General features: G+C 39.7%; 1 protein-coding gene across 1 annotated transcript in view; it reads right to left on the bottom strand.

Moving 5' to 3' along the window:
* RELN (reelin) overlaps positions 1-13,339 on the bottom strand; it is a 270,757-nt gene that overhangs the window by 191,971 nt on the left and 65,447 nt on the right. The window contains exon 3 of the mRNA XM_079303527.1: positions 1,926-2,061. Within this exon, the coding sequence (XP_079159653.1) occupies positions 1,926-2,061 (136 nt within the window). The remainder of the gene's footprint in view (positions 1-1,925; positions 2,062-13,339) is intronic.

Raw genomic sequence — 13,339 nt, 5'->3', positions numbered from 1 at the left:
ACACCAACTCCAGAGAAGCTGAGCCTTCCCACTCTGGTCTGAATTTGTTCCATGGGGAAGCAAACTGATATAACTGCATCATTTTGCTCAGACTCAGCCCCGCCAGGTGTAGGTTTACATCCATGCTGAAAATTACCTAATCAACAATAAATTCAGATTTCTGCTCTGCATGGCTAAGGACTTCACTAACAGAGTGTGAACTCCACCTTTGTTCAAGGGGTTCTAATGCCAAAGAGATGGATTATGACTTAAACAGGGAAATTACAGGTTTGATTTTCAAACCTGTTCAGTGCTGGTCTAACTCTGTTTCCACATGTTGAATTTTCCATGGATTTCAAGATAGACAAGCACTCATACCCTTAGAAAATATCCCTTTAATTTCACTTAAATGAGAATCAGCATGCATAGTAGTTTGTATTTCTGCAGAGTTATTTGTCAGCTCTTCTTCAACAATGGCACATGTGGAAAAAAAAACCCAATGCAAAATACCATGGAAAAAAATCACCCACAGGAAAATCAATGACTGGTTAGAAACTGAACTCAAAATTCACAATGGAGGGTCACATCTCATAACAAATACATTCACTGTCACTGTGCAAGTTAGGACTGAAAATTCAGCAATTATTTCTTGAATACCAGGAAAACCAAAAAAAAAAAATCAAGGAAGAAAGGGAATAAGCAGGAGTACACAGAGATGTACAGGCAACTCAAACACATTTTAGCTGCTTCAACTTTATCAACAAAGGAAGCTATTTTAAAAAAGGAATCAAAGGTTGTATAATCCCCATAGTTGACAGATTTCCTCAAGTTTTATACAACTGTTGTATATACAACAAATACACTCTCACAATTTAGTTACCAATCATCAAAACTATTATTTCTCAATTTACTGTTAGATGTTTAGAAGAAGAAAGAGCTAGAAATAAAAATGTCTTGACATTGTCATCACAGCTAATAAATAATGTATCCTGACAGTATAGGCAGAAAAAGGGCATTATGTAGGTAAGGGGAAAATCAAAGTCACAGGCAAATCAATCTATAGGTACTGTGCTCACCATCAGCAATTTATGTTCTCAAAGAAGTCACTCATTTTTATTTTTTACAACCGTCAAATAGTTTGATTATGTGGGGCACTTACCTGCTATGGACTGAAAGGAAAAGTTTGTTTTGACAACAGGACAATCACAGAAACACAGAAACATGTCTCTGAAATGTTGCAATTATTCATTTACTGAATTAGGGTGACATCTGCCTTTTTTCTCTTTGAAAATGTCAAACTTGAAACATTTTCTACTTTTGACTGCATTCTCAGTGTATTTTCTCAAATCTGGTCTATAAAATTCTGGGAAAAGTAATTAGAAACTACTTGAAAGTAAATGATAGTAATATATATGCTAAAAATTCAAGTTAAGCTATTTTGTTGGAACTTTGGTACTAAATCAACAAATTATAACTTCTGTCTTTAAAACAATTACCAAAAAGCCTCTCTTGGTCATTCTTGGTTCATCAGAAGTGCAGAGTGTTTAAAATTAGGAACAGTAAATACATGAGTAAAGTTACTCTCAAACACTTGCATTTTATATTGATGCTTACAATATGAATAATATATTTGTGTGATGTTCCAACTCGTATTAAGTGCAATAGTTATAAGACTGTGTCAGTGTGAATGGGCTATATACTTAAAGGATCAATGAAATTATTAATTACTAAGAAGAATCCATTTCTTTTAACTGCTAGACTTCCTAATGCTTTGCAAACAAGAAGTCCCAACATGCACAGAAACTCTTCAGCCAGGAAGAACTCGATATTCTTGAATGAGAGTCTACACTTGGCAGTGCACTGACTGTTTTATGCAGACAGTGTGGGCAGGTTATAATTTCATTATCTCCAGGGGATTCTCTGCTCACAGCTTTGTGCATACGTACATGAAGTTGACACAGCCTGTCCCTGCAGGTGGAGCAATCCAAACAAAGCTGAGGTTTGTGGTTGGGAGATGGCTCACATGGGATGCAACCACGCTGCACATGAACTGGTTTCCAAACTGGTGGTCAGACATAATTCCTAGGAGAAAGACACAGAGGAAGGGAAGAGTAACACGTGTTAATGGCTCATTGCAAGGTGCTAACAGACCGAGAAATGCATCTGCCATGTGTTTCATCACAGAATGAAAAACCCCAGGGGTATCCCATCAAGTAATTAGAATTAATGCCAATGAAAATGCTGGAGCTGGCCTTTGCCTGAGCCAAGGCTGACTTTGCATCTACTGCAAGGCTCTGTGTGTTTACTGCTATTAGTCTTCATGAGGTTGATACCAGAGGAATTATTTGCATTTTTGAAGGAAGAGCTGGATCACAGCTTCTGTAAATCAGTTATTCCATTACCTCATTTACACCCATGACAGAGCTAAAATAAAATAACACCTGAAGCAAAAAACAAAAGTTCTATTTTAATAAGAAAAACAAAGCTCTTAGACAAAGGTATTATCTCTTAGTAGACATCTATTTGGAAAAATCAGATGAACTCTGGATTCATGAACTCTTCTGATCTGAAATAAAAGCAGCAATCTTTCACAGTTTTACCAGTATACAGTCCTTTGCTTTTTTAAAGAATGAATGTAAATGTCATCTATTAATGCCTCCCTCTGGAATTCACTGCAGTTCATCATCAGACAAAAGAACTGTGTTTTTTAATATAAAACATGTCTGACAGCAATCCTTCTCCCCTTGGAGCCCTTTTGTAGTTTCCTACAAAGTAGTGCAAACTTGGTTGTTTGTTTGACACCCTTTGGCTTAAAGGAAGGCAATCTTACCAGAAAGGATCACTACACCTTTACTCCTAGCACATGAAAGAGGAAATGATGAAACTATTCTTTTAAATGCAGTATCAGAAGAGAAGGCCTTGTTCCAAGTGACTTCAAATATTGAATCTTCATTTCAGAAAACAGTGACATGGGCTGAAACATTGCCAACAGAATCAAAAGGAAAAGGCAGTGGGAGCAGGCACCACTGTGCTCAAAAAGATCACTGTCAGATATTTGGTGATTGCATCTCAAAGTATATAGTGGATGGTATTTCCCAGATTTGCTTGTTGCAATTCAAACAGCAATAGAGCAATAAAACCCACCTCTGACTCTCAGAATCCTTTGTTATTGGGTTTTTGGTAATTCTCCTGTAATGCAAATGCAGCCATTTCTCCTAAGCCCCCACAGATCCAGAGGTGGAAGGAGTTTGCAAGTGAGAGGTTCACATCAAGGAGGGGGATAAATCCTTCCTGAGGCAAACACACTGCTTCACCTGGTGTCTCCAGGGACTGGATGCCAGCAGCACCTGGCATGGACTGGGGGCTGTCCCCCAAGCAAACCATTTCACATTTTACAGACAAAAAGCAATGTCTGAAATCCCAACCAGGTACTAGTGAGGATGACAGACTATAGCTCAAGGTTATGGATGTTATTTATCCTCAGGCTATGAAATTCTAAACCAGCTTCAGTTTTTGGGGGGAGAAACGAGCCACAGTGAATTTAAGTGATCCATCCCAGGAGTGACAGGAGGCAGCAGGTGATGGTAGTGATGCCTGTATCTTTTACAAACAACCACAAGCTCCTCATTCAGGGTATTTCAGTTCCCCACTGAGAATCCACATGAGATTTTTCTGTCATTCACACAGTCACAGCTCAAATCCCCAAATAATGCTGAAGCTCATCATGTCAGGATAGCCACAGAAGGCTCAAGCTCCCCTGAATGAAGCCTCTCTTCTGGAGATCAGTAGTAGGGAAATCCAGAGAGATGCTATTTTCCTGACTCCTCTCCATTGCAAGAGACTGGATACAGATGAGGTTTGGCCACTTGCCATGCTGTATTGCTCTATTTACCTTTCTTGGCTAATTGAGGGGGTGGCAGTAGGGAAGGATTCCTTAAGGAATGCCACTTGACTGGTGCCCAGGCTCACAGCCTGCAGTGTCCAAAAACATGCCCAGAGAGGTCCCTCACAGAGCAAATGCTATTCAGGCAACAGCTTTGCTTTGCCCAGGGTGTCAGGTGGTAACTCTGGTTCTTTCCCAAAGCCTGCCCCTCTCTCTGAATTCTGTGCTAAAGCCAGAGACTCCAGTGCTGTGGGCTGGGGTCTTGGGGCTGTTGCTTGCACAGCTCTCATCTGTGCAATGGGAACAGCAAACCTCAGACTATCAGGGTAATTAAATCACAGATCCTGTCAGGGGAGAAGCAGGAACAGCCCTTCAGCTCGAAGAAATTCCCCTTTCTCCAGAGCCAGCCAAATACAAGGGAGGACAAAGGCTGCCCCAACAATCCCCCAGCCAGGGGACAGGCAGAGCAGCTTGGGAAATGTGACTGTTTCCCTCCTTGGCAGCAACTTGTGAGTTAATGAATTCCCTAGGTTTCAGGCAGTAGACTGCAAAAATGTGTCTAATACATCAAACACATATAACATCTGTGGAGAATTTCTTTTTCCTTTGATTTGCAGTTTAAAAAAAGAACAATTCTGCAGTTACTAGAATAAATTCTAAACGAGGAAAGAAAACAAGTAATTCAATTTTTTTCTCCAGAAAAAGTCAATGAATAGTACAACAGTCATTCAAAATCCCAATTTTATAATTTTATCACCCCATGTTATCTTTATATTTTATTAATAATTGATTGTTATATTTTTACAATAAAAACAACTCTCCTCATCTGCTGGACCTTTACTGAGTATATTGACTCCAGTTAGGAGTTCAGAGCCTTCAGAAGATTTAACAACAATTAAATACTGAAACTTCAGTGAATGACAGCAATATTAAAAATCTTTTTGATGCTTAAATTCCAAATTGAACATAAAAATAATTAAAATGCAAAAAACAATGGAAAATTCAATTGATACTAAGAATCTGTTAAATTAAGGGCAAAGTACGTTATGTCATCTTTTTGCTTCCATCTTTTGTCTGTCCCTTGTAATGGAAGGCAACTCCTCCCTTCCCCTCCAGCCCCTCTCCGAACTGGTAAGCTGCTTCTCAGACTGTGTGTTTGCCCCTCAGCAAATCAAAGAACAAAAGTGAAACAACATTCTGCTATAAAAAATGAAAATGGCTTTGAGAAAAACTTGATTATACAGCTTATACAGCTCCAAGAACAAAACTGGATCCTGTGAGTGCCTCTGACGTTTTCAGAGCAGCTCAGGTCAATATTGTGTATGGGCATCTCCCTCACACCCTGGTGACCAGGGAAACTACACACTCAAGTCCAATTCAAACTGACAGTATTTAAGCAAAATTGTAAGATCTTCCTGTATAAAACTCTATAAACACTTTATCAAAAAATGAAGTGCTTCCATGAGAGTTAATGGATACTGAAATGCTCAGTTTTGTGAGAGGTACCCGCCCACAGCTCTAAAACATGCTGCATGCAAAGAAGCTGTTAGCATCTCTCTGAACCCCTTTTGCCTTGGTTTTTACAGCATGCATTCATCATAATGACATGATTCAGACATCTGCACTTTCTAGATTCTCCATCCCCTAAAATTTCTGAGGCTTTAGGAGTCTCAGTGTAATCAGTATAACCATTACAACCTTTCAAATCCCAGACATGCTTTGTACCTGTCAACAGCACTGCTAGGAGAGAAACAAGACATTCTCAGTCCCTCTCAAGAGGGAACTCAGCAGCTGTTTTTATTGTGTAAACTCTGAAAAAATATGCTTAGCTCTATTCAATACACTATCTATAGTGACTGAATCAAAGAACTTCTATGTGACAGGTAATTTCAATGGATAAAATTAATACAAGAAATGCAGGGATAGAGAAAAATATTAGAAGGAAAAGCTTAGGTAAAGTCAGATGAAAAATACATAACTTCAATCTTTAAATTTTTAAAATTGTTGATAGTCAAAACCACTAGTCAGGCTGTAGCAGCCAATTCAGGGAAATATCTTGCTTCTTTTATAAGATGGCACACACAAAGCTGAGTGAGATGTGAAAATGGTGCTCCAGAAATGCCCCAATTCAGGTGTTGATCCTGAACTCATTATTGCTTCCACCTTCTTGTGTAGCTTCTCCTAAAGGGAGAACCATATATTATAGCAGCCACTCTCCCATTTGGGCCCCTGGAAGACAAAAGATGATCTTTTCTACTTCTAGAGCTTGGGAAACATCTAATGGTACAGATATACCAGGTACAGGAAAGAGTCACATCATTCTCTGCTCTGTGAGTCTGAGAAACACAGATCTGCAACACCTCTGACTTTCACTCTATGTTCTGTAACTGCATCATTTCCTGTATTACAACATGACATGTCCTCTTAGAAAACAGTTTTCTAAACCAGAACTTCACACAAGGAGCTCATCTGCATGTCAAAGTCCTTGGTAAATCCTTCATTAAAGCTAAGGCTCAACAGAATTTCCAGTGATGAACCAGATGGCAGTTAGCATGACATTTCCTATTTATTACATAAATTGAGTATGATATTTAATGAGATAGTGAATGTTAAATACAGGTGTAGAATGAATGACCACGTTTTGGCTTTTGCTGCTTCTAAACTGATTATCTGCTACATGTTTCCATTTTCAAAGATATGTGTGACAGCAAAATGCCAAACATAAAATATTGATGAAATTCTAGGAAGAGAAAGCTCTTAACAAAATAACTCTGGCATATTTGAGAAAGCAATAATTCCTGATTAGGAGATAATAAATTTGAGTCATAAACAGACATTTTCAAATTAGATTTTGCATTATGTGAAAACAAAGTACCTAGTCCTAGGAACCATCTTTTCTCTTGGGAAACAGAGCTGGAGGTCTACATTCTCCATCCAGGCTCTACATCTCAAAGGGTGATCCACAAGGTAAGCACAGCTCTGTCTGGTGTTACAAAGCAGGGACTGATGCAAAAGGGACTGTGCCTGAAAACACCTCCTGTGCTGAATCCCATGGCCAAACCAGGGCTTGTTACTTGCTTTCCCTATGCAGCATCAGGGATGTGTTCTGAGGGGAAAAGTAGGATGATTTTTTTTTTTTTTTTCCAAAGTGGAAAGATGCTGGTAGCTATTTTCTTAATTTTTATCCATTAATCACTTTTGAAGGGAGCTTATGCCCACAGTCTCTACTTTCCAGAAGCACATCCTCTTTATGAGATTGAAGGTCAGTCATGCAGAGAGGTGCCCCCCTCTCCTGTCACATGGAACACACACCATTCAGAGGCAGGAGTGCTGGGACAAGTGACAACTTTGTGGGTTCTAACAAGGAGCCTGGTTCCTCAGGAAAATCCCTGCACAACAGGTCTGCAGGCTGCTGCAGAACCAAGGTCCTGCAAGCTCAGAGGAAACCATTTGCCTCCCCACATTATCTGAGGTGCAGCAGAGGCTGAGCACAGCTGGACTGGTGGCTGGCAAGACCTGAAATCACAGACAGCCAAGTGGAGAACTGAAGGAAAATTTTAGGATAAAATCTGAATGCATGTAGACATAAAAGGCTATTTACAGCTGCTAAAGCTGCAGCTTTCAGATCACTCTTTCAGGGGTAGGAATCTCCCTTTGTGCTGTGTATCTTCAGTGTTTAAAGGACCTTTTTGAGCCTTACCTGTAAACATATGTCAAAATGAAATATATGTTTTCACAGAATGATACAGTAAGTGAAATAATGCCACAGTTTTAGTTATTGGAAGAATATTTCAGCAACGTCCTTAAGCTGTTATGAACTCCTCCCAGGACCCTGCAATGTAAGTCTTAAAATTTTAGAACTAGTGATGGGAAGAATATCTAATTGCTTCCTGGTTTTGGTGGGTTTTGTCTTAAAAAAAAAAATAAATAAAAAAAAATCCCAAACATGTTTAAGGAAAACATCAATAATCCACGTCAAAAGGGACCATTGGGAATAAAGAAATATCTGGAGCTGGTAACTGTAATTTCTAAAGCATGGACACAAATGTACAGTTATGAGCTTATGAAGTTTCTACCCAAGCAAGTAGCCAGCTAAAGGTTTCTAAATGACACATGTAAGTTCCTTTCAACTGGAGTAAAAATGCAGAATTGGCCCTAAGTGAACAGCACCCACCCAACTGAAATGCTCTGTTGCTGATTGATTTTTGGGGGTGATTTTGTTCTGCTTCACAGGAAATAACACATCTCATTTGACAGAGTGTAACAGACTGCTAAAGCACTTGGTAGCCCTTGTGATCAATTAAGGGTCAGGATGGTTTGATAAATTATTAAACAGTATGAAGAAAGAAAAGACCAGCAACTGACAGATACATTCTTCCACCCTGCAATATGTTACCTTTATCTTTCTTGAAGTCAGGTGTTTGTTTCATTATTATTATTACAACTTCACTATTGAATAATAAATCCTTTCACTATCTGCAATGCTGGGGGGAAATATCATCCACATGTTAATCACAACACAGGGGAAAAAAAACAGATACATGTATAACAGCCTAATAAATTCTATCACTAAAATCCATAAGTCCTTCTGTGGTCAGGAGACAGCCAGAGCCTGAATACAGCAACCTGATTCTTCAGAGGCTACCTCTGTGCTGAAGTGACTCACACTTGAGATAAGAAGCATGGGTTTTATAACCTTTTCCTCCATATGTGAAATTTAAATGTATTTTCCTTATAGTTGTGAAAACAATGATTTATTGCAAGTCCACATTTGAATTATATTCACACATTGGGATTCAGGGATGAAACAGTTCAGTTTAGAGCTTTTTAGTGCTTCTCTTGCTTACAAGAGAAGCACTTTATATTCACATTTGTGAATATTTACTGAAGCAAACCCTTCACTAGAAACACAGGTTTGCAAGAATGAACCACTAATGAACAGATCTTTTAAAATTTGCTCTGAGAGAGGGGATATATTTTTACTTAATCACCCTCTTAATGTTCTTCTTTAAAGAGATTCTTTCAAAACTTTTGAGCAGCCTTTTGTCAGGACCCACTTAGGGTTATAATTTCATCTTAGGGATTTATGAGTATCAGTCTCATTAAACCTAACAGGAGCTACACAAATGGAAATTGTGTAGCATGGGGAAGAGAATGTCCCCTTTCTGCAGCATAATTCCCAGCACATAGAATGAGTCCCTTGTGTAATGTGTGATTTGGCTCCATGAGCCAGGGGAATGGGGAGGTGAGACCCTGGTCTGCAGAGTGTTGGTGGTTTCAGGCCATTGTCAGAAGGGATGAGAAGACAATTTACTGCTGGAATCTAAGTGCTCCATAGAGAACATGGCACTAAGTGCTCCAAGGCAAGTAGATTTAGCAACAGTAAACAGGGACCAGCAGTAATATAAATAGAAAATGCTAATAAGTTACTGCACTGCTGAAATGCAGAAGAAGAAAAAAATTCTATTTCCAAAGGCTTGAGCCAAAATCTATTTAAAATGTTTTTCTAATAGTCCCAGCATGTTTTATGATAATAACTTATATATATTACTTCATAGACCTGTTAGACCAACACCTTCATTCTCTACTTTTCACAGTTTCTATTTTAACACAGAATTCCAGTTTATTCTGTTGAAGGAAAGCAACTGTCCCTGGTGTGCATCCACTTTTTTTTTAATTGTTACTGTATTTGACTGGTGTCTCATCCATATGAGCAGCTCTTGTACAACTTCCAAAAAATATTGCATTGTTCTGCATCTTTTACTTTGCAAACATAAATCTTTGTCTCATGAGCCAAACATCAGATACTTTGCTTGACAGGGCTTATACCAGTGACAAATGTGACAAAGGGACACTTTGTTATCACACCAGATATCTGCTCCCACCAGACTCATTGCCAGAGCCAGCAGTAACCACATCCTTCTCCTTGCAGCAGCAACAATTCACCAAAGCAGCACTGCAGCCTCTGGAATTGTCCTGAATTTGCTTTAGTGGAGGTGAAACTGTGAACCAGCAATCTTGACTGACACCACCATCCTGACCTGCTCATCTAAACAAACCATGAACCAACCAGACCTCCCTGCTGACCAGAGCAAGGAATATCAAACAGCACATTCCTGTGCAATAACTAGAAAGTCACTGCAGAGAACAGTAAAAATGTAACTGCCCAACACTCATCTATAAACATATGCATCCTGATTGGATCTATAAAGAATCTACAAAACACCAAGTTTGTTTTTTTTTAATAAAGCAGTCTTCAGCTGGGCTGGTCTGAGTGGTTTGCAGTGATGACATCCCTTTTTGTCTGTGTGGTTGCTGGTAGCACCTCCTGGTATCCTGCTTGCTCTTCTATAGCCTAGCATGACTAATTAGAATAATGGCTTTACCTACAAAATCCTAAGCCTGTCTTTAATTTATTTTAAATGAACTTAATAGTTTCTGGCAGCAGTCTGCCCTGTCACACATCTCCTCTATTTTGATCCTTTGCCTGCAGCCATGATTTGCATTTGCCCACGTTTGCATTTGCTGTCACTGCCTCAGTCACTGCAGGACCCACTCAGCACCTCGTATCTTGGTTGCACTTGCACTGTCCCTAATTACTCCTTACATCTCTGTTATCAACATTACTGCTGAACTCTGATGCTTTAAAATTGATAGTTTCCTCCAAGGCAAATTAAGTCAGTCAAACCAATCAATAACGATAACTACATAATGAAACCAGAGGGACTTCCATATAAATCTTTCCAGATGGAGTGTTTATCATTTGCAGACATCTCTTCCTGTTCTGGAGTGATGTTGTTATGAAAGTTATCCTGTTTTATCCCCCAATTCCTTATCTCAGATGATCTGAAAGTCAACTTGAAACCATATTGTGTGGTCTGGGTTAGCTGGGATAGAGTTTCTTTTCTTCCTAGTGCTGTGTTTGGGATTTAATATGAGAATGACATTGATAACACACTGATTTTTTTGTTGGTGCTTAGTAGTGCTGAACCCTAAATCAAGGTCTTCCCAGTGTCTCATGCTCTGCCAGGGAGCAGGTGCACAGAAACCAGGAGGAGCATGGCCAGGAGAGCTGACCCAAACTGGACAAAGGGATATTCCATACCATAGGATGTCATTCCCAGTCTATAAACTGGGGGCAGTTGGCCAGAAGTTGCCAATTTCTGCTCAGGGACAGGAGGGGCATTGGTCAGTGGGTGATGAGCAATTGCATTGGGCACTATTTGGTTTTTACCCCATTAGGTTTTATTCCTCTCTCCTTTTCCTAATTTTCATTATTATTATAGTTTACTTTATCTCAATTATTTATCTCAAACCCATGAGTTTTACCTTTTTCTGATTCTCTTCCCCATCCCATGGAGTGGGGAGGGGGTTGGAAAGTGGCTCCCTGTAGTTGGAGTCTGGGGCAAAACTATGATGTGTACAAAAGCCATGGTTTGTCCCTCACCAGGATCAATGGCAACATCTCCACAGAGCTGGAACAAGAGGCACTTTCCATTGAGAGGAGCAGTCCTTGAGGTGCTCCAGGTCCCAAGATCCCCTTCCCCCAGCTGGGCTGCAGCAGCCTCAGCAATTCCTACATTAGGGTGACCCAGGTGAGCCCTGCTGCAGCCCCAGGTGCCCTTGCTGGGACACTGAAGTGACCTGGCACTGCCAGCCCCACAGTCTCTGGGAGGCTTTTGGGGCAGCTGAGCCTCCCAAAAGCCCATCTGCTCTGGAAAGATGGCAGGAGAGATGAATCTGTAGTAATTTACTTTGCCTCCTGGGTTATCTTAAATAGTGCAATGATGCAATTCTTTGCAGTTTCATAATGCCTCTCCCCCACTGGTCAGCAATGGACCACAGTGCTGAGAGCATTACAAAGGGAAGGGCAGCACAGTCAGCAGGCTGAACTTCTGCCCACTGAAGAATGGCACCCATAAGAAGAAAACTCCTCAAAAAATATATTGCAAGCTAACAAACACGAACAACATAAAAATTTTTCAGGAAACAAAACCTAAAAAAAGAAGTTTTACACACCAAAAGAAGCAAAAATAATCACAGCCAGCAAGCTTAGAAGTAGAGTAAATTACTTTACTAATTCATTCTCACATTACTACTTTTACTCTAGTGAAAAAAAATCAGCCATGAAAAAAAAAATCTGATACAGTGCCCCCTGCCATATGGTATATATTAAGCCATACATACCATAGACAGAAAATTGTAACACTGCAGTTTTGTTTCTATCTCACAACACATACAGTCAGTCAAGAGTCACAAGAATGCAAAGAAAAAAATGCTGCATTTCATTCCTTTGCCTGAAACTTACTTCTAGACAAAACATCATCAATCCTCAACATGCAAATGAACTTCCAGATCAGATACAAGAGTAGCAAATAAAAGCTGGCTAACAAGAACAGTAACCCCCTTATAAACTATCAGTCAATTTAACTGAAATTCCTGGGGAAAAAGACTGCAGTTATTGAAGCCTGTGTCCTCAGAAGAGCACTTTATGACCAAATGGTGAATGCTGATCTCCTGCAGTCATTTCATGTTCAATATAGGGTCTTAAATTGAGTTTTTAAAGAGTGCTGCCATGTAGCTGGAGTTGGGCTGGCCCAGAGGCAGGGCTGGGTCCCCCAGGGCACACACACCTGATGGAGCTGCAGCCCCTGTGCTTGGTGTCCTATGCACTTACAGAAAACAAAATTAAAACAGAATACAACACTCACATCTGAAGCCTAATCAAGGTTCATGTGATAGCAGCCAATGTATTAATGTGCATGAAAGTTAAGAGTGATAAACACTGCATGACTTCTGAATCAACTCAATGGTTTTGCTGAGAAGAAGAAAGCTTTATCCAGACCTATGGAAATATGAGGACAATACCAAACTAAAGATCACGTGTAAAAAGGTCTGGGTTGCATTTTAGAATTTGGGATGGAAATGGAAAAAAATATTTGGACTCCAGATGTGGGATATGAATGTGAGCAGAGCATCCCAGGTGCTCCTATTGCATCAGCTAGATGCCTGAATTTAATCCTAAACCTTGCTTGCTTCAGTTCCATGAATGAACACTTAGCTGAAAGCTCACCTCTCCCAGCTGGTGCCCCCCACTGTGGCTGTAGTAGGATAAATATTCCAGCATTTTACTGTGGATTTAAAAAGGGTTTAAAAAATATGCTAAGTCAAAGCAACACCCAAGGGACTTACACTAGGGAGCTGCAGTTCCATTAATGTGTAAAGAGAAGGCTAAAAATGTAAAGATAAAACATGGCTCTGCTTTTTGACGTGCTTATCTGCACTTAAAAAGAAGAATAGCTCGAAGGGCTGAAGTCCTACTGGGAAGTTGTCCTCTTCATGATTGTTTTGTAACAAAAAAAGTGTGTGTTTCACTCAGGGAGAAATTAAATGTTACATCTCAATGTTTCAAATGCATTTTTTCTTGTTCAAGGCAGATTAGCAGTTTGGAAATGAGAAGATTCCTAATTCACATTA

This window comes from Erithacus rubecula, assembly GCF_903797595.1.
Source record: "Erithacus rubecula genome assembly, chromosome: 4".
Lineage (NCBI taxonomy): Eukaryota > Metazoa > Chordata > Aves > Passeriformes > Muscicapidae > Erithacus > Erithacus rubecula.
This window is presented reverse-complemented; position numbering and strand designations above follow the sequence as displayed.